At 46.6% G+C, this 20,818-nt stretch overlaps 1 protein-coding gene across 2 annotated transcripts in view; it reads left to right on the forward strand.

Annotated features, from left to right (window-relative positions):
• UXS1 (UDP-glucuronate decarboxylase 1) overlaps positions 1–13,060 on the forward strand; it is a 148,372-nt gene extending 135,312 nt beyond the window's left edge. For both annotated transcript variants that reach the window (XM_079791998.1, XM_079791999.1), the window contains exons 12-15: positions 3,519–3,579; positions 5,617–5,674; positions 6,724–6,827; positions 8,474–13,060. In XM_079791998.1, the coding sequence (XP_079648124.1) occupies positions 3,519–3,579; positions 5,617–5,674; positions 6,724–6,827; positions 8,474–8,605 (355 nt within the window). In that variant the 3' untranslated portion in view covers positions 8,606–13,060. The remainder of the gene's footprint in view (positions 1–3,518; positions 3,580–5,616; positions 5,675–6,723; positions 6,828–8,473) is intronic.
• The last annotated feature ends 7,758 nt before the right edge of the window (positions 13,061–20,818 follow it).

Genomic DNA, 20,818 nt, shown 5'->3' on the forward strand with positions numbered 1-20,818 from the left:
CGGGGGCGCAGCAGGGCTGGTGCAGGCCCGGTGGGCAGTGTGTGTTAGAAGCAGCCTTCCTCACGGTGCTCACGGCAGCTCCACTCCGTGAAAGTTCTCCCAGTCCCTTGGGAAGCGCACAGTGCATCTTGCTTCTGACTTAGGACTCCGGTGCTAGCCCTTTACTGCCACCTAGTGTCTCGTAGGTGAACTGGCCCAGCTTGAGGGCAGTTGAGTTTAGTTCAGGCTAACTTAAGATTCGGCTTTGATCATCCAGCAAACCCACAGGTCCGAGAAGCTGGCACACTTTAAACGTGGCATCTGGGTGGACGAGATTGTCCTCACCCAGGAGAGGTGAGAAGTGTCTTGCTGCTGCAGTGCTGTTGCCTGAAATACATTTGAGCACTTGGTCCGCAGTCTCGCGGTGATTTTCGTTGCCCTCTTGGGGTGGGGATTTTGTTGTTCCGTTCCGTCGGTGACTGATTTAAAATGCAGTTTTGGTTCTGAGAGAAGAGTCACCATGTAAACAGTTCCATAGACCCAGACCCGCTCCCAGGTGGCAGTTACTGGGAATCCCCTGTAAATCCGTGGTATCCTAAATTGTAAGATTCAAGGCATTTTCACTTTCCAGTGCAAATACCCTGGAATGCCTCTCAGCCGGCAAGTGCTATTCCTGATGTCTTGAGGCCATCCCAGTTTGCTGTAGCCGTGACTAGGTGGCAGTGGGGTGCAGGTCTGGCAGCCCCCCGCCCTGCCCTCAGCCAGAGTGGTCACATAGACTTGTCTGATTATGTGGCTCCAGGGTAGAGTGATATTTCTGTACCGCGACCATATTAACACATTGCAGACGGATCACGGGATTCTCGCTTCATATTACACAGTGTTTTACAAAGTGTCATACTTTAAAAAGATATTAGCTTGTAAGAACATGTAATAAATAACTTCAAGATGCAATGGGTATTTAATTTTAAAGCGTGCCTTTAACATTTATGTAAAACGTTTTTGTACTCGTTCAATAGAAACTTATCTGGCCACTGGGTAAAGCTAGCAATAAAACTACTGGTCTGCAATGTGTTCGTTAGACTTCGTGTATTGAGTACCATCCTTTTGTAATAGTACGTTCACCCCTCCGGAGGGATCTAGCAGGCTCCATTACACTGACTTTCCTGAAGCCCCTCGTCAGTGTTCCCCACGCTTCTCCAGCTGTGACGCCTTGTGAACGCTAGTGAGAAATACAGGGTAAAAGGGAAGTCCTTTAGAACCTAAACTTCTTACTACTCTCATTATTTCAAAGGCAAGAGATACAAAATCAGTGAACATAGCCTCAGATACTTGCTAGGGATTAAAATGTTTTACGAATTTAGTGATGCACGTGTCGCATACCATCCAGCTTGGGACATGCTGCCTGGCCTGCTCTGATGGGCACGGCTCACACACGTGGTCGTCAACTCAGACGCCAGCGAACAATTTGCGGACGGGTCTTGGAATTTTCACTGGAAATGTGACTGACAACCCTTTCCCAGAGCCCTTCCTTCATAACACTGCATCGTCACTTACGTCCCTCCGCTGGACATCTCTGCATCTCATGTCAGTAGAGGCCAAGGTGATGAGGCCTCGTGACTTGCCCACGGCACAGGGCTTTCCTGACTTCCTCTGTCAGTTATTCAGGACTCCGCTGAGAGAGCTCCCTTACCAGAGTGTGCGATTTTGACAAAGCTGTTTCTGACTTAGCAACAGAATCTTTTTGCTGCACACTTGGAAGTGCACAGTGTCTGGGTCTGCAGTCACTGTGCTAGCCCAGCCGTCCTGGACGTCACGGCACCGACACCCTGCAGAAGGGGTTTGACGCCTGCGCGGTCAGGCCGCGTCCTCATCCGCGCAGCAAAGGCTTGCTCTGGAGCAGCGGTTCTCAACCTTTCTAATGCCGCGACCCACAGGTTGAGAACCGCTGCTGTAGAGCCTAAGACCATTGGAAAACACAGATATTTACATTACGACTCATTAACAGCAAAATTACAGTTAGGAAGTAGCAACGGAAATAATTTTGTGGTTGGGGGTCACCACAACATGAGGAACTATATTAAAGGGTCGCGGCATTAGGAATGTTGAGAACCACTGCTCTAGAGTTTTTTAGAGTCGCTTTGTCAAAATGACACTTTTACAGAGCTGAGCTTCAGGTTAAATGAGAGTGATCTACGCAATTTTGTATTTAAAATTGGTCAGTTATTATTAACATAAAAGATGTATGACCCGCCCTCCACTCCCCCAGTGAGCTGGATTGCAGAACAGTCATCTTCCAGCTTAATAAGGCCCCTGGCTCCCCAGGTGCAGTATTAAAACAGCTGGGGACTGCTGAATGGCAGCTTGAACATCGTTGTATGACCTGCGGGATGTGTGCCATAAGAGAGTGTGCTGTGAGGCACAGCACTGCCAGGGTGACGCCGTGACACTGTCCGTTTCTGGAAAAGAGAGATTATCCCAGGTCAGCTGTTGGCATCAGTGCTTGAAGCTGTGAGAACAGAACGGACTTCAGGCGTCTTCATACAAAATACCCTTTTGCTGTAAACAAAAACCCAGAAAATTGTTTACTAAATACCCCACCAAAAAAAGTGTTTTCAATGAAAGGAAAGCAAAAGCAGGTTTTCTTTTAGAAGTTGGCCATAGTAACCTCTCCTTTCTGGTGATGATGGAGGAAGAGGAGGAGGAGGGAGAGTTTCAAATAGACCGCATTTGGATCACCAGAACTTCAGAGTCGTCTGAGACAGCGGTGGGCAACCGCTGGTGTAAGGAGGAGCGCTGAAGAGACAGGCGGTGTAGAGCAGCGAGGTGTCATTTTTACAAAGTGACTTCTTTGTTTTTAGCAGAGCCACACTTTAAAACTTCTGAAAATAAGAAACAATCCTTGGTAAGCGAAAATCTGCTTACTTATCTTCCCCTTCGTGGCCAGCGGAACACGGGTTATTTGAAACATCCAGATACCTCTGTTTCAGAGAGGTGTGTGGGGTGGGGTGGGGTGAGCTGACGATTCCGGGAGGCGGGAGCAGCGTTCCGCGTGTCCACGCTCAGTGTCTGCTTTCCCCGTGCTTTGCCAGGTGGGAATTGCACACGGAGGGCTTTCATTCCCGTGGGTCTTACTGTTTTCAACCCCCGCCTTTCCCACGGGCCAGCTACCTGGGTTCACTGTCCCAGGCACTTTCAGCAGAAACTTGTATCAACCCCATTGTTTCTGGGCATGTGCCTACTGTAATTTATTTTTATTTTGTGATAGTGTAAGGGTTTCAGAAATTGATAGAAGTAGAGCCCTCAGCCCCATCACTCAGCTTTCTCCTGGTCCGCGTCTGTACCCTCCCAGGCGAGCAGCATAGGCGTCCTGTCCTTTCACCCCCCTGCTCTCGTGCTCGCCACACCCCACGTGCAGGATTGCAGTTTGACATCCACTCTTCCATTTGGGTTTGGCGTCCTTCCGGGAGGTGGCCGTCCTGATGCTCCGCGCCCGCGTGCTCAGCACAGGCGCCTGAGCGGCCTCCCTTCTCTCCTAGCGACCTGGTGAACGGCCTGGTGGTCCTCATGAACAGCAACGTCAGCAGCCCCGTCAACCTGGTGAGTACTCCACCCCCCCCCCTCCCCCGTCTCAGAGCCGGCCACGCTCACTCCTTTGTGAACCACGAGGAGCACCGGGCTCTGCTTGATTGGCTGCTGGAACCCTCGGGGCAGGCGTGCTTATTGCTTGCTGGATCCTAGAGATAAAAACCCACACAGTAAGACAGTAGAGAGGACACAGAAGCAGCTTGTCTGCAAGACACGGAAGCGTGGTGTGATGAGACAGCCAGCTGCGTCGCCTGCACTGGGCGGAGCATTTGGGACTGGCAGACGGGCATGTCCTGGCGCGTCCTCTCTCTCGCCAGCATTGACCATCAGGCGCTCTGTGAGGCCTGACCAAATCAGGTTTGAGAGGCGAAGGTGGCGGGAGTTTCCGGGGGCCGGTGTTTCAGCCGCACAGACCACCTGTGGCCTCTCCTTGGTCACTTCCTGAGTCTTCACCTCCGTGTTGGGGGGTTGAAAGGTCATTGTCCCGGCCCTAAACACATTTAGTGCCGGTGGGCTTGCTTCTCCAAAAGGAATTTGTTCTGTCTGTGGCCAGTTCTGGCCGACAGAGTTTTTCCTTATATTTAGGACTAAAATCTCTTTTCCTGGATGCCCGTCTACTAGCCTGCCTCCTCGGCGTGCGGGGAGGACCAGTGCCTCTCGGAGCTGGTCTGCTGCCTCGCGGTGTGGGAGCCTTCTAAGGTTGAAGGGCAAGGTCGCACCCCCGTCTCTCCTCTCCAGCTCTTCCAGGCCGCGTTCCTATCAGCTGGCTCCTTTGACCCTTCGGTCGCTGTCTGCTGAACGGGCTTTCCGTCTCGTTCCCATGAAGGTGTCCCGTGTAGACTGTCCCGCACTCAGGGTGTCCTGCTTCTGCTGATGGCCCTGACAGGAGGGCCCTGAGTCCTCCAGGGAGCACTGACGCTGCTCAGCTTGACCAGCCGCCTGGCCAAAGCCGGCTGCAGGGCTTCCGCCAAACCTGTCCTGCCTCCCGGGGTGAGGTAGAGCAGGGGCCGCGCCTGCTTGTTCGGAAGCCTTCCTTGCCCTTTCCCCCGTAGCCAGCCATCCTAAGCCTGTTCCATAGCTTCATTTTTCACTAAGTGGGAAGTGGGTTCTTACAAAACAGGAAAGATTGGGCCTGGAGAGGCCACGCCCTGTGGAGCTGTTGACCGTCTCATGGACACGGGTGGCCGCAGGCGCCAGGCAGGGTCTCTTTCATGCACGTTGGCAGGAACAGGCAGTTAAGGAGAGAACAGGCGTGTGAGAGCCTCAGTGCATTGTAGGTACTTCCCGACCTGACGCTTTGTGAAGGACGCGCGACCTGCCCGCTGTTCCTACAGGCCCTTTACAGTGCGCCTGTCGTCAGTCCTCTCTCCCTCACATACTGGTTCCCTCTCTTCTTTTTGGGGACGTTTGTACAGCATATTTGGGGGCTCCCGTCTCTTGTAGAAACTCGTCTTCCTGAGTCTGAAGCACATCTGCCAACGGTCCTGATGGAGACAGGCTGCTTTCTGCCAGACCCCGGCACTCGCCGCACTGCCCCCAGTTAGGCCCAGGTCCCGCCCGCCTTGTACCTCCTCGCTGCGGGCTAGGGAGCTGTCCACCTTCACGGCTGACTCCTAGGAAAGAGGAGAGGGGCCGTTTCCGCGGTGTGTGATGGGAGGAAGAAAGGGAGACAACAGTTTCCCTTAAAGTCCCCCAAAGTCAGCTCACTCATAAACTGCACCACATCTCTCCCCTGGCTGGCGTGTGAGTCCTTTATTACTGACACTGCAGTTAGATAGGGAAGTCATCATGGTGATTCGGCCAGAAGGCGTGTTCACATTAGATACTCTTGACCTTGCCTGAGGGTGTCCCCATCCAGACGTTCCTCTGGAGGACAGGATGAAGTCACTCTGCCATGCGGAGTCGCCGTCATCAGAGGGGCAGGAGCCTGCGCACCTCCGGAGGCTCGGCTGGCCCACGGCACCTTTGAAGCCGTGCACGTGTGTGGGTGGTGGTGCCGGCCTCGGCCGATGCAGTCACACTTATAACCAGACCCCGTTTCTTCCTCAGGGGAACCCAGAAGAACACACCATCCTAGAGTTTGCTCAGTTAATTAAGGACCTTGTGGGTAAGTAGGGCACACACTTTCCTGTCAGTCAAGACACCTGGTCTGGAGATGTGTGATGGATAGAAGCTAATTGAGTTGGATAAAAAGCAGACCTTTATCAGGAGCACTTAATTGCTCTCTGCTTCTTTAAGAAATGGGAAGATGGAGACCACGGGGTGGGGAAGGAGGTGGGTTTTGTTCCCCTTTGTAATCGCAGGTGTACGTGAGCGGGAGTACAGCTTAGTGCCCAGTGGAGACCCGGTGATGTTAGCTCCCTCTGCACAGGTGACAGGGGTTGGATTTCAGACACCAAGAGGTGCTGGCCTAAAATCCAAGTGGGCCACAGTGTAACCACCTGTTTCTGTGGGCAGCTGTGTGACACACCCCAGACCACACTGTTTGAAGCAGCAGCCGTATTATTTGTCCAAGGTTCTGCGAAGAGGCTGGCCCCTGAGCAGGTTTCTGGTGCAGGCCTGGCCGGGGCTCCCTGGTGTGGCTACATTCTGGTGGCCAGCGGGGTCTGGGTCCAGCAAGGATGCCGAACAAGCCAGGCTCTCTGTCCTGCTCGCAGCCTCTCCAGCGGGGTTGCTGGACATCTTGGTGTTGCTCAGGTCTCGCTCCTGCAGGCACGTAGTGCCCGGGTCTTCGGTAGGCATCAGCCGGAGCTGGCCCAGGGTCATTCCCCCTGCACTCTGCAGTTAGTGAGTTAAAGACCCCCTGGTTCTGGGCGAGGCCTCGTCCAGGGCATGGCCGGTGCTCAGTGGGGCAGCAGGGTCCTTGGCACCTGCACGCTGCATGTGGGCACCCTGCCATGTTAGCTGATGGTGGGTGGTCTGCCTGGGAGCTGGCAGTGTCGGGCTGGCCCTCAAGTTTCACTCAGGCCTGTTAGCAGCAGAGTAGCCTGCCCATCACCACACTCTTGTGGGGACAGAAGCACAGTCCCGCAGGCGGCTGAAGGACTCCATGCGACGCGTCACCCAGCCTGTACTAGTCATTTGACATGCAGTGAAACATCACATCCCTGGAGGTTTGTGATGCTCTCTTGCCTTTTCTTTTTTAAAACAACTCAGGTAGTGGAAGTGAAATTCAGTTTCTCTCCGAAGCCCAAGACGACCCGCAGAAAAGAAAACCAGATATCAAAAAAGCGAAGCTGATGCTCGGGTGGGAGCCTGTGGTAAGTGGGGACCATGCATCTCTCATAGATACATGGGAGATACGAGGGAAAAAGGAAATGAGTAACTCAGAGGTGTGATTTACAATTCAGGCTTACGTACCGTCTTTACAGGGAAAGAAGAGGGGGAATGTAGGCCTTTCAGGGGAGAGTAAATGACCTAAGTTGAATGAGCCCTTAGAAGAATAGATGGGAGATTAATGATAGTTTGTGACAAAGTTTATCTGCTGACAGCTTTAGTGTCCTCTCCTGTAATGCATCAGACCCCCTGATTATGAAATGCTTTGGGAAGGATTTTTGACAACTGAGTTCTTTCTGTGGAGGGTTTATCTTTAGGTGGATAAGGGAAGCTCAGAGGAAGCCTCCCCCCGCATTTCTGTTTTTCAAGTGCCTGCAGCTCAGAACCATCAGCGTGCCAGAGTGGCAGATCTGGGGGGGCATGTCCTGAACTCCTGCAGTTATGTTTTGGGGTGGCATGTTCTGCTACCCGTCAGCAGTCTAGGGAACTCAGTGAGTAGAAGGCAAAATATTGAACCTTAAAGAGGTGGGAGAATATCTGCCCTGTCCTTATTCTCCCCTGTGATCTACAGTCTGAGTGATCTGCTGCAGGCACAGAAACCTGTGACTGGAATGAAACTATGATTATGCCCAGACTTAACAAAGCCTACTATGTAACAGGACGACTGTACAGAACAAGGAACAGCGAGCACAGGCCTTCTTATTTAGAAGGAATTAGTCGTTGGTCCCTTTCTAAGTAGAGCCTGTTTTAAGCAAAAGGCCTTGAATAAAGTTAGATGCACATTCGCTATATAGTAACTGTGGCTCATAACTTACGTGAAGTGTGTATACAGGAGTATTTTTATTTGTCTGGAGTTAATTATAATAATATAGCATTCTTGGGATAGAAGTCACCTACTGCTAGTTTCTCTTCCTGCTAGTAGTTTAATTCATAAGAAAACTTTTGAGAGATCTTGTCCAAAGAAGCTTTAGTCAAATCCACCTTAATATTCCCATGTTTGTCTGTTTCTGACAGCTCTGATGAGATTGGCACACAGCAAACTGCCATATTTAAACTGCGATATAAGTTTTGGCATGAAACCATTGCCACCAAGTTAACAGACATCTCCTCCTCCCAGTTTCTGACCTCTGGGCTGTTCTCCCACTTCTCCCTTTGTTCTTTTAATGGGCAGCTGATTTGATGTCCATTTCCTGTTTGCTGTAGGCTGCCTCAGTGAAGATGGCTTTTTACAAGGCCCCTCTCAGATTCAGCCCCTTAGGTCAGTGGGGTGGAAGTGCAGAGGGTCGGTGTCTGTGATCACTTACGAGTGCTTCCAGAGCATCTTCCCTCCTGGTAGGGTGTGTGCACTCTTTTAAAAGCGATCTTTGTGACTGATTCCAACTGGAGTGGATGCCGAACACAAGAAGTCGTTCAGATCTCTGGGGGTTTGGAGTTCATTCTTTTTATGTCAGCCTGGAGTATAATTTGTCAGAATTCCCAGGGCATCTAAAGGGCCCTTTGCAAAGATGGCTTCTCCCTTGTGACCCACACCTGTGCTGTGACCTCAAGTCGTCACTTCCTTCCTGTGAAGCCACCTTGTCTCTTGTTCAGTCGCCACCTTGTCTCTCATTCTCGCTTTCCCTTTAAACAGGTCCCGCTGGAAGAAGGTTTAAATAAAGCAATTCACTACTTCCGGAAAGAACTCGAGTACCAGGCAAATAACCAATACATTCCCAAACCAAAGCCCGCAAGAATAAAAAAAGGACGGACGCGCCATAACTGAGAACCTCACTCTCGGGACGGAGACTCCCTGTTTCACACTGATGAGATGTACTTTTCTTTTTTCTTAAAGAGACTTAAACAGGTGTCATGAAGAACAAACTGGAATTTTATTCTGAAGCTTGCTTTAAAGAAATGGATGTGCCTAAAAACTCCCCTCAAAAACCTGCAAATTTTGCCTTGCACTTTTTAAAATCTGTCTTTTTATGTAAAATAGCATCTCTGCGTATTTTCAAGTTTTTTATCTTGCTGTGAGAGCAAACGTCACGACTGTCGTTGACAGTTTTTTTTACTGGTTTCTTTGTGAAGCTGAAAAGGAACATTAAATGGGTTGAAAATGCCGATTTTATTTATAAAAGTGGGACCTATAATTGAGACGTGATACTATGCATAAAGAAAAGAACAACCGAACAGTGCTGTCAGCGGGTGGCCCTGGCATTTATTCTTCGGTGGATCAAAGAATTCTGTCTGAGAGCTTTATGTTTCTTTCAATTCAGAATTTTTCCAAGGTCCGGATTTGAGTTGCAAACTTGACTTTGAAATATTTCTGTCAGATATTTGAAATCACTACTGTGTTGTGCTGCGTATTTGGGGTGAGGTAGGGTGGGGGACAAAGTTTAAGGTATTGGTTAACAGTGGTTAAATATGCTATTTTAATAAAATATTGAAACTCACTTTTAACCCTTTGCACTCGCTTGCTTTTTTCTCGATTCCTTTATTCTACTCGGGATTTAATTTTTTAAATACCCCAGATTTTACAAAGCGCGGCAGTAGAATAAAAAACTGGAGTTTCTTTTCATACAAACTTATTTATTTGGATTTTTTTATATTTCAAATTATTGATACATTCAAAGAGTAATTTTAATCTCTATAATTTTTCATGGTGTGATATTTTTTGAAACATTCACCCACATGAAGACCTGGTTTACATTCACATGTTTCGCAAATATAAATCGTCTCTCTTCTTCCTCCTTTGATTTTTCTGTTAGAACAAACAACACAATCTTTGTGTTTTTTGTTAGGGTGAGGTGTGATTATATGGAGCTTTCCATCTAAACGTTGCTCTAAGTTAGTGGATAATAATCTACCCCCGGAAGTTAGTGTACCATCTCTGAATTCTCCAACAAGATCATGTACTAGTTTCCTAATAAATTTCACATGCGTTATCGGTTTTTCATTTTTTCTTTTTTGGCATCAGTTGAGACGGCATTTACATTTTACTTGTCCTTTCATGCTAATGAAAACAAGAAAAGATACTGGAAAAATAGACAAAAATCCCCCTTCCCGCCGCGGTGAAACTACGTGTCGAGTGTGGCTCGACATACGAGCTGCTACCGATGCTAACCGTGTCGAGTCACACTCGACATCCGAGTGCAAAAGGTTAAAGGTTGGCTGGCTTTCTGCTTTCATTGTTGGATTGCTCAGAAAAATGTTGAAAACTTTAATTTTAAAAATTCTGTAAACATTTATGTTGGTATATATATAATTTGATGAGTGGATATTGAAAACTTTTATATGCCCCTGGGGGTGAGTTTGAATATATTAACTGCTGCGTGGAGATATCTTTAGCTCTTACCAGGGTTAGAATCATAGTGTGTCCTTTTCTGGCAACAAGACCAGATGGAGAAATAGAAGGGCCTGTGAACTCATTGAGTGAAAACTTCAAGAGCTTTTCCTGTCCTTAAGAATTCTTTCAAGATTTAGTTTTTATTTTTGTATTCCTTTTAAAACAAATGGAAGAACAACGCCGTAAGTCAAAGCAACACATTCAGTAGGCTCTGCACGGGATGGACAAACTGGAACCAGCACTGAGGAGGTCAAAGGACCAAACATTTGGCCAGAATACCCTTTTCCATACCTAACCAGGATTTTGCCTGTCCTTCAAAATCACCTTGGAATAATTTTTTAGTTGGAGATGTTTTTCAATCAGAATCTGGTGCCAGGCCAAGGAAGGAAGTTTTGGTTTTATTTGTCATGCTCAATTTTCTGCAAGATTCTAGAACAAAAGTCGGTGCTAGATTAGATGTGGTGTGAGGGGGGAAAAGAGAGGACACAAGGATGGTTTCTTATTTTTTGTCATTCTTTTGGCCAGAACTAAGTGATGCTCTATTTATTGAATAGGGATGAACAGAAATGAGAAACTAGTTTGGAAGCTACTAATGGTGACCCATACATTGAAGACAGAGTGTAGACAGGGACGGAGGTGTGTGGGGCTAAACTGTGTGGTGCCGTTTGGGAGAGCCACAGGGTCCAGAATACTCCTACATTGTTACTTGCTAATTCTAGGATACTCCCTTGAGTTTCATACTTTTTTTTTTTTAAATATATTTTATTGATTTTATTACAGAGAGGAAGAGAGAGGGATAGAGAGTTAGAAACATCGATGAGAGAGAAACATCGATCAGCTGCCTCTTGCACACCCCCTACTGGGGATGTGCCCGCAACCAAGGTACATGCCCTTGACCGGAATCGAACCTGGGACCTTTCAGTCCGCAGGCCGACGCTCTATCCACTGAGCCAAACCGGTTTCGGCCAATTGAGTTTCATTCTTAAGACATTTTCCCCCCGTGATTTTTACAAAATTCAGGGAAAAAGGGGAGGAGGAGTGGTTATGTGTAATAAGTCACACTCAGGGAAGGGGTAATAAATCAGGGAAATAATGAAAACTTCAAATTAAGCATATGAACATCCCAGGGAGACAGGAAAGTGATATTGAGGGAGCCTAGATTTCAACTGCACTCTTGTGGATACTGAGTCTAGCCCATGGAACCCACGTACTCTGTACCATCGCTACTGCATGAGTCCTGGTAGAGTCTTAGTTATGTGTGAGCTTGACTTAGTTCTTAACCTAGAAGTTATGATGAGTCAAACACTGGTCTGGCCAGGAGAGTGAGTAGCAATTTGGTCTCATAAGAGAGCCAGGGAAATCTGGGTGGCCCTCAGTGATTTCCTGGGGTAAAGGAGCTGTGAGTTTCAGGGTTTCAATTTGCATATTACCTGGTAAAGTGATCTGTGTGCTTTGCCTAGACTTCCTCGGTGGTAGATTGCTACCTTTGACAGGGAATTGAAAAATGGCCTTGCCCCGAGCCTGCTACTACAGCTTCGAGGGGGTAGGATGCACATTGTTTCAAAGACCCCAGGAGGGCTTGTTCCAATTATTGAGATTAACCCATCTGTTTTATCTGCTTTAAAAATCCTGTTTGTAGCTTAGTCACATTGGGGAACAAGGGTCATTTATATCTACAACTGTGCTGTGGGAAGGAAAAGAGTAGTGATTTGTTTTATCAAAAATTAATTTTTATCACCCTTTAGGTAGGACAGTATTTAGGGGGCTAGCTCATTTCCCTTTCCCCAGGGGAGGGGAAAGGCTATAATATAACCCCAGTAGGTTAGATTGATTAACTAGTTTCTCCTGGGGCAGGCCTTGTTATAAAGAACAAAGTGCTCTAATGTAGTTCAAAACAGTTCCTTTTTCCTTCCTGATGCCAGAAGCAATGAGATTTTTCTCCGCTCTTCACTATGAGAACCCAGTTGAACTCCTGGAGGTGAAACTCAAAACTTTGGGGTCCCCGTTTGGCTGACTCCCCCCGGATTTTTAAACTTGGACTTGTCCACACTAAGCCTCCAACAATTCGTCAATTATACTTCAGATTTTCTGACCCTGGCACTGATCACGTGGAGGTTGCTAATCAGTGGGTTGTGATTCTCTGTATTTGCCTGTCAGTCTTCCCAATTTGAGGGAAAGGAGTTTGCCTTTTGACCTCACTTCTCGGGTGTATCTAAGAAGAGTTACTGATTTTTTTTGTTTGTTCTGCTTTTTAGCAGATATGACGGAGTGATGAGGTCCCAAGACCCTTACCTGTTGGTTACTGGGTTTGTTCAAGAACCTTAATGTTTTTTAAAACTCTTACTGTTTAGTATATTTTGACTTTGGTGTTTCTGTAATTTTAAGTAAAATGAATGTGATGGTACAAAGACCCAGCGTGCAAATGTCAAATAACTGACTTCCATTTACCAATCACGGGAGGTCAGTTTTTAAAGAAACTAAAGTAAAAATGCAAGGAAGAGACTTCTATTTTCAAGAAGATGAAGCAGACATATTTTTGCTATTTCCCCCCACCAAGTACAGTGTAAAGTTCTGGCCATTAAATGTAAAACAAGCCTAAGGAGACTCTGAAAGTAGGTAGAAAAGGAAGACCATCTGGGGACCTCAGGACCCAAGGAAGGATCTAGTGGTATTATAGACTGACTTGTGTTCCCCCCAAAATTCACGTGTTGGACTCCTAATCCCTAAATCTCAGAATGTAGTCATATTTGGAGGTAGGATATTTAAAGAGGTTATTAAGTTATAAGAAGAAATAAAAGGCATCCAAATTGGAAAGGAAGAAGTAAAACTCATTATTTGCAGATGACGTGGTATTGTATATAGAGAACCCTAAAGATTCCACCAAAAAAAAGAGAAAAAATTACCAGGACTGATAAATGAATTCAGTAAAGTAGCAGGATACAAAATAAATATAAAAAACATATTGCATTTTTATGCACTATCCGAAAAGGAAACTAAGGAAAAGGAAACAATGTAAAAAGGAAACAATCCCATTTACAATTGCATAAACACACACACACACACACACACACACACACACACACACCTAGAAATAAATTTGACCAAAATGGTAAAATACCTGTACTTGGAAAATTGTAAGACACCAAAGAAAGAAATTATAGAAGATACAATGAAATTGAAGCATATACTATGCTAATGGATAGGAAGAATTAATATTGTTAAAATGTACACACTACCCAAAGCAATCTATAGATTCAATGCAGTTCCTATCAAAATAACAGACATATTTCACAGAACTAGAACAAATAATCCACAAAAATGTATGCTGTAGACTACAAAAGATCCTGAATAGCCTAGCCACAGCAATCTTGAGAAAGAACAAAGTTGGAGGAATTATGTTACCTGATATCAAACTAATATATAAGGCCATAGTAATCAAAACAGCATGGTACTGGCATAAAAACATAGATCAATGGAACAGAAATAGAGAAAACTTGGACAGATACATGTAAAAAAAAAAACAACAAGAACCTAGACCACCTTCTGACACCATATGCAATAAACTTAAAATGGATTAAAGACTTAAATGTAAGACTGGAAACAATAAAATTAGGAGAAAACATAGGCAGTAAAATCTTTGACATTTCTTTTTAGTAATATTGTTTCTTATACAGTTCCTTAGGCAAGGGAAATGAGAAAATAAATGGGACTGTATTGAACTAAAAAGGTGTTGCACAGCAAAAGAAACCAACAAAGGGAAAAGACAACGTTCTAAATGGGGGAAGATAATCGCTAATGACACATCTGATAAGGGGTTAATATCCAAGATTTATAAAGAACTCATACAACTCAACAACAATCATATTTTAAAATGTACAGAGGACCTGAATAGACACATCTCCAAAGAAGATATACAGATGGCCAATAGACATTGAAGAGATGCTCAACATCACTAGTTATCAGAAATGCAAATTGAGATATCACCTCACACCTGTCAGAATGGCTATCAATAAAACAACGGCCCAGCCAGCATGGCTCAGTGGTTGAGCATCGACCTATGAGGTCACAGTTCGACTCCTGGTCAGGGCACATGCCCAGGTGGTGGGCTAGATCCACAGTGTGGGGCATGCAGGAGGTAGCTGCTTAATGATTCTCATTATTGATGTTTCTAGCTCTCTCTTCCTCTCTGAAATCAATAAGAATATATATTTAAAATAAAGATAAAACAACAAACAAGTGTTGGCAAGGATGTGGAGAATAGGGGTGGGAATGAAGACTGGTGCAGCCACTGTGGAAAACAGTTATGGAAATATCTCAAAAAATTAAAAATGGAACTGCTGCCCTAGCTGTTTGACTCAGTGGATAGAGTGTTAGCCTGCGGACTGAAGGGTCCCAGGTTCGATTCCGATCAAGGCTACATGCCTGGGTTGCAGGCTTATCCCCGGTAAGGGGCATACAGGAGGCAGCCAATCAGTGATTCTCTCTCATCATTGATGTTTCTCCCTCAATAAAGATACATTGTTTATAAAAAAAATGGAACTGCCTTATGACAGTGATTCCATTTCTGTAAATATATCCAAAGAAATCCAAAACCCTAATTCAAAAGAAAATGTGCACCCCTATGTTCATTGAAACATTTATAATAGCCAAGATAAGGGAGCACCCCAAGTGTCCATCAGTAGGTGAATGGATAAAAAAAATCAGTGGCACATATATACAATGGAATATTACTCAGCCCAAATAAAAAGTACGAAATCCTACCTTGGGTATTATACTAAGTGAAGTAAGTCAGTCAGAGAAAGACTAATACCATATGACTTCACTTATATGTAGAATCTAAAGAACAATATAAGCAAGCAAACAAAACAGGAACAGTCATGGACACACAGAACGGACTGGTTAGCAGAGGGGAGAGGTGTTGGAGGCTGGGTGAAAGGTGAAGGGATTGAGAAGTACAGATTTATAGTTACAAAGTAGTCATGGGATGAAAAGTACAGTATAGGAAATAGAGTCGATAATATTGTAATAACTGTATGGTGCCAGTTGGGTACTACGAATATCGGGGAACCCATTGTGAAGTATATGATTAACTACTATGCTGTACACCTGACACTAATACAAAATAATATTGAATGTAAATTGTAATTGAAAAAATTGGAATGGGGAAAAAAGAGGTTATTAAAGTTTAAAACGAGGTATTTAGAGTAGGTCCTAGTACAATCTGACTTACAAGGAGGAAATTGAGACAACATTCATGTGGATGTGCAGAGCAAAGACCATGTAAGGACACAGCTGACAGGTAGCCATCTTCAAGCCACAGAGCGAGGTCTCACCTACCGACACCTTGACCTTGGTCTTTTAGCCTCTGGAAATATGAGGCAATAAATTTCAGTTATTTAGGCAGCATAGCCTCTAGTATGTTGTTATGGCAGCTCTAGCAAACTCATACAAGTGGTGAGTTTTCTGGGTTTTCTTTTTGCTTCAGATATCTCAGACTTGGAGCTGGAGAAGCCAGCACCCAGAAATTCTAATGTGCACCAAAATAAAAAGCACTGTGGATGAATTAAACAACAGCGGAGAGGACAAAAGAAAGAATCCATAAACTTGAAGATAAAGCAACAGAAATTACCAGTTTAATCAACAGAGAGAACATAGACTGAAAAAGAAAATGAAAGCTTTAGAAATAGGTGGAACTATAGCAAAAATTAAAAAAATTAAAAAACATCTGTCATGTCATTGGAGTCCCAAGTGAGGAGAGAAATGTGAAGCTGAAAAAATATTATAAGAAAAGGGGCTGACAATTTTCTAAATTTGACAAAACAACATAAACTAGATTCAAAAGGCTAAGTGAACACCAAGTAGGTAAACCCAAAGAAAACCATAACAAGGCACAGAATAGTCAGTCACACTGAAAACTAAAGCAAAGGGCAAAAAATCTCTAAAGCAGCAAGAGGGAAATGAAACATTTCCTTTAGGGGCAAAGCAGTGAGAATGGCAACAAGCTTCTCATCAGAAACCATGGAGGCCAGAACTCAGTGGCACATTTTTCAGACTGAAAGGAATTCTATATCCAGTGAAATATCCTTCTGAAATGGAGAGAAAACCCAGTCATTCTCCTATGGATTGTGTGGCTCAGGACAGAGGAAAACAGCAGGCAGGCTGTCCTGGGAGCCACGGCACCCGCAGGCTCCACTGCGGTTCGGGGCGATGACAAATGAGCCCATCACACTGGGGGCAGGAGCACGCCTTCTTTCAGACCGCCATGTGGGTGGGAGGGAGCGGCGAGGGCAGCCACCGGAACAGGGACCACAGGTCCCCGGGAGGAGAACTTACTCTGCAGCAGTCCTGGTTTGGCAGAGCCTCTCACCGCCCACCGCAGCCCTGCACCCTAAGCCTCTCGCAAAAGGAAATGCAAGTGCTACCTGGAAGAATTAACTTCACACAGGCTTTAATTATTTCTTTTTTTTATTTCTTTATTGATTAAGGTGTCACATATTTGTCCTCATCCCCCCATTCCCATCCCCCACCCCTCCCCACGGGTGCCCCCACCCCCCTGATGTCCTTAACCATTGGTTAGGCTCATATGCATGCACACAAGTCCTTTGGTTGATCTCTCCCCCCTACCCCCACCCTCCCCTATATTCCCTCTGAGGCCCGACAGTCCGGTCAATGCTTCCTTGTTTCTGGGTCTGTTCTTGTTCATCAGTCTATGTTGTTCATCATTTCCCCTAGATGAGTGAGATCATGTGTTACTAGAAATATACTTATAAGAACCGAATGTGAGACGAGCAATAATAGTTATGCTGACAGGCAAATGAATCAGTCTGTAGTGAGTTTCTTTCTGGACCAACAGTTCTTTTGAGACCCAATTTCAATGTCCACCAGTTCCTTATGTGTACATGTCGGCACTGACTTTTCAGCTCTGGATGGTGGACAAATGGTGGTAATGCAGGTCCAACTCCCTCTGGTTTGGTCTCGCCCGGATGCAGGGGCGCGGCTTCACCCAGACTCAGGGGTGCGTGGCCTCACCGGACCTGGGACCCAGCATCACCTGGGCCCCGGGGTGCGTGGCCTTTCCCGGACCCATGGGCGCGGCCTCACCTGGACCTGGGACCCAGCCTCACCTGGATCCAGGGGCACACGGCCTCACCCGGACCCGGGATCCAGCTTCACCTGGACCCAGGGGCGCGTGGCCTCTCCCGGACCCAGGGGCGCGGCTCCACCCAGACCTGGGACCCAGCCCCACCCAGATCCAGGCGCGCACGGCCTCACCCGGACCCGGGATCCAGCTTCACCCGGACCCGGGGGCGCACGGCCTCTCTTGGACCCAGGGGTGTGGCCTCATCCGGACCCAGGGGCACGCAGCCTCTCCCAGACCCAGGGGCGCGTGGCCTCACCCGGACCCGGGACCCAGCGGGGCTTCGTCTTCTTGATCCCAATTCCTGTCGGTCAATTCCCTCTCAGCAATTCCTTCGGCCATTTTCTCAAAGCTCCGGGGCGGCTGCCACGGAACTCGCTGGGCGGCGGGCTCAGTGAAGCTCCGGTGCGCCCAGTGCATGGCAGCGGGCTGGTCCAAGGTCGCTGCGGCGGCACTCGGGCCTGCAGTGGCGACCAGTCGCCGGACGAGCGCACCTGGATCTGGGACCCAGCGGGGCCTCGTCTTCCCGATCCCAACTCCCATCGGTCAATTCCTTCTCAGCAATTCCTCCAGCCATTGTTCTGGATGGTGTCTGCTCTGTTTTCCAGTTGTAGTTTCAAAATTGTTGTGGTAGGCAACAATCAGGCATCTGCCCTATGCTGCCATCTTGGTCCTCCAGAAGATTCTTAAGTAACCTTATAAATGTGGTTCTGAACACTGTGTGGTCCATTAGTTTACTTTCCTTCATCCCTTCTATTCGTGACCTGCTTCGGTGTCTCCACCTTTTGGCTGCCTCCCTATGTTGATGGAGTGGCTTTGTGTGGTCAGTGACCTATAGGGGCCGGTAGCTCAGCTTCCCCAATCTCCCTAGGTGGTCGCTCTTGGTACCCCTCTTTGTGGGCTGAGTGCAAAGTCTTGGTGTTGTTAAGCCTTGTTTGCTGTTGGTACACTGGGAGGATTTGACCTCCAGTCCAATTGGCTGTGAGGATCAGCTGTGTCTACACTGGGAGACCGCCTTATTCAACTAGACTTGCAAAATTGTAAAAGCCTCTGTGCTCAGCTTGGATGGGGCGGAGTTTCAGGGTGGAGCCTACAGCTTTGGCTTCCGTCAGCCCCACCCTATGAGGTTCCTGGGTCTCAGTGTCCCTCTGTACTCCTTGCAAACACCTCTGAGAGAAAAGCGCCCTGGAGCTTCGCCCGCCGCCAAACAGTCTAGTCTCTCCCCCCAATGAATCTGGACTCCCAGATTCTCACCCGGAACTGGGTTTCAGTGTAGTCGGAACTGGGGCTCAGCGCAGTCTGGTGCCTTTTTCCCCTTCCCACAGTCAACAGACCATCCTCTGCGCACATTCCCGTGCGCGCCTCCGGTGCTCTGCCCTTCGCTGCTCCCCTGCATCTCCGCCTCACAGCCCAGGTTCCCCCAGCATGAGCCTGGCTTCTCAGGGTCTCGCCTGGAACCGGGGCCCAGCGCAGCCGGAACTGGGGTTCAGCATGGTACGGAGCCCCTGTCTCCTCCCCGCCAGGGCAATTCAGCGGCACAGGCAACAGTCCGTCCTCTGCGTGCATTCACGTGCGCGCCTCCGGAGCTCTGCCCTTCGCCGCTCCTCTGTGCCTTCGCCCCACAGCCCAGATTCCCCCAGCATGCGCCTGGCTTCCCAGGGTCTCGCCCGGAACTGGGGTTCAGTGCAGTCGGAGCTGGGGTTCAGTGCAATCTGGAGCTTTTATCTCCTTCCTGCTAGAGAACGCCAGCCAGGCCATCAGCCGCCCCGTCCTCTGTGGCTCTGTCCTCCCCGCACGCGCGCATGCTCGTGTCTCCTCCCGTGTCTCCATACCTCAGGCTCCTACGGCTCCTCTGATTTTCCCTGTGGTTTTCTCTTTCCTTCTAGTTGTGGGCATTTCAGTCAGCCAGATTTCCTGTGGTTCTGGATGATGTCCGTTCTGACTTTTAGTTGTATTTTTGAAATTGTTGTGCCAGGCTGCAGGTTAGGTGTTCAACCTATGCCGCCATCTTGGTTTCTCCTTCACCTTCAATTTTAAATGATAGCCTTGATGGATATAGCAGTCTTGGATTTGGGACCTTGCTTTTGATTACTTTGAATACTACATGCCACTCCCTTCTGGTTTGAAGTGTATCTATTGATACACTTCACATTCCAATGGGAAGTGAGCTCACATTCCAATGTAGGTAATTTTCTATCTCTCTCTTGCTGCCTTTGAGATACTTTCTTTGTCATTAACATTTGCCATTTGAATTATGATGAGTCTAGGTGTCGGTTTCTTTGGGTTCATCTTGATTGGGATTCTCTGTGCCTCCTGAACTTTACCACATTGGGGACGTTTCTGGCATTATTTCTTCAAACTGCTTCTCTGTTTCTTGTTCACATTTCCCCACCTTCTGGTATTCCTATGATGTGGATGTTGTTATGTTTCACGTTTTCCCAGGCTCCCTTAAGCTATCTTCCTGCTATTTCATTGTTTTCCCTATTTGTTGCTCTAATTGGGTATTTACTTCGACACTTATTCGATCCTCTGCTTCATACAATCTACTTTTAATTCCTTTTAGTGTGTTCTTGATGTCAGGTATGTTATTCTTCATTTCTCTCTAGTACTTGTTCATGGTTTCTATTTCCTTTTTCATGCCATTGGAGTTCCCACTGAGTTCCTTGTAATTTGCACTAAGTTCCTTAAGCATCTTTATAATCATTGCTTTAAACTCTATGTCTGATAGGTTGTTTGCCTCCATTTCATTTAGTTATTTTTTTTTCCTGGAAATTTCTCCTTTTCTTTCATTTGTGGGTTGTTTCTTTGTCTCCCCATTTTAGCTGTCTCTTTGTATTTGTTTCTATGTATTACATAGAACTGTTATGCTTCCCAGTCTTTGTAGGATGGCCTTATATAGAGTGTATTGAGTGGTCCAGTGGTGCAGTCTCTTTAATCTCCTGAGATGAGTGCTCTAGGAACACCCCTTGTGTGTGTTATTTGCAATCTCCTGTTGTAATTGGGACTTGATTGTTGGTGTTCCATTCATGGGAGGGATCTCCCCTGTGACTTGCTGATAGTGAGGCTCAACCCCAACTTTGTTGTGCCAGCTGTTATACAGGTGGTGACAGAACAAAACAAGACACAACAGACTGAACCAAAAATACCATGAAAATCAAGCTCACAAAGCAACAACACGAGGAAAGATTAAGAAGGAAAAAGAAGATAAATCAAGACAATTATAAAGAATATACAAGACACAAGACCAAAGACTTAGAGGGGATATAAAGAAAAAGGGAGAAATAAGAAGAGAAACTGGCAATATGGAAGCAAGAAGGAAGCTAAAAGAACTACTATAGGAAGGAAAAATAAAAGGAAACAGAAAATAAATGAAATAACAATAATGAATTTAAAACAGTAATAATGGAGATATTAAGATATAGATAGGAAAAATAAAATGGGGGGAAAGGAGAAAAGAAGAGAAAAATAAAATAAGAAAATTTAATAATAACAATAAAAAGAGACAAACAGAA

The sequence above is a fragment of the Cnephaeus nilssonii genome, assembly GCF_951640355.1.
Source record: "Cnephaeus nilssonii genome assembly, chromosome: 15".
Lineage (NCBI taxonomy): Eukaryota > Metazoa > Chordata > Mammalia > Chiroptera > Vespertilionidae > Cnephaeus > Cnephaeus nilssonii.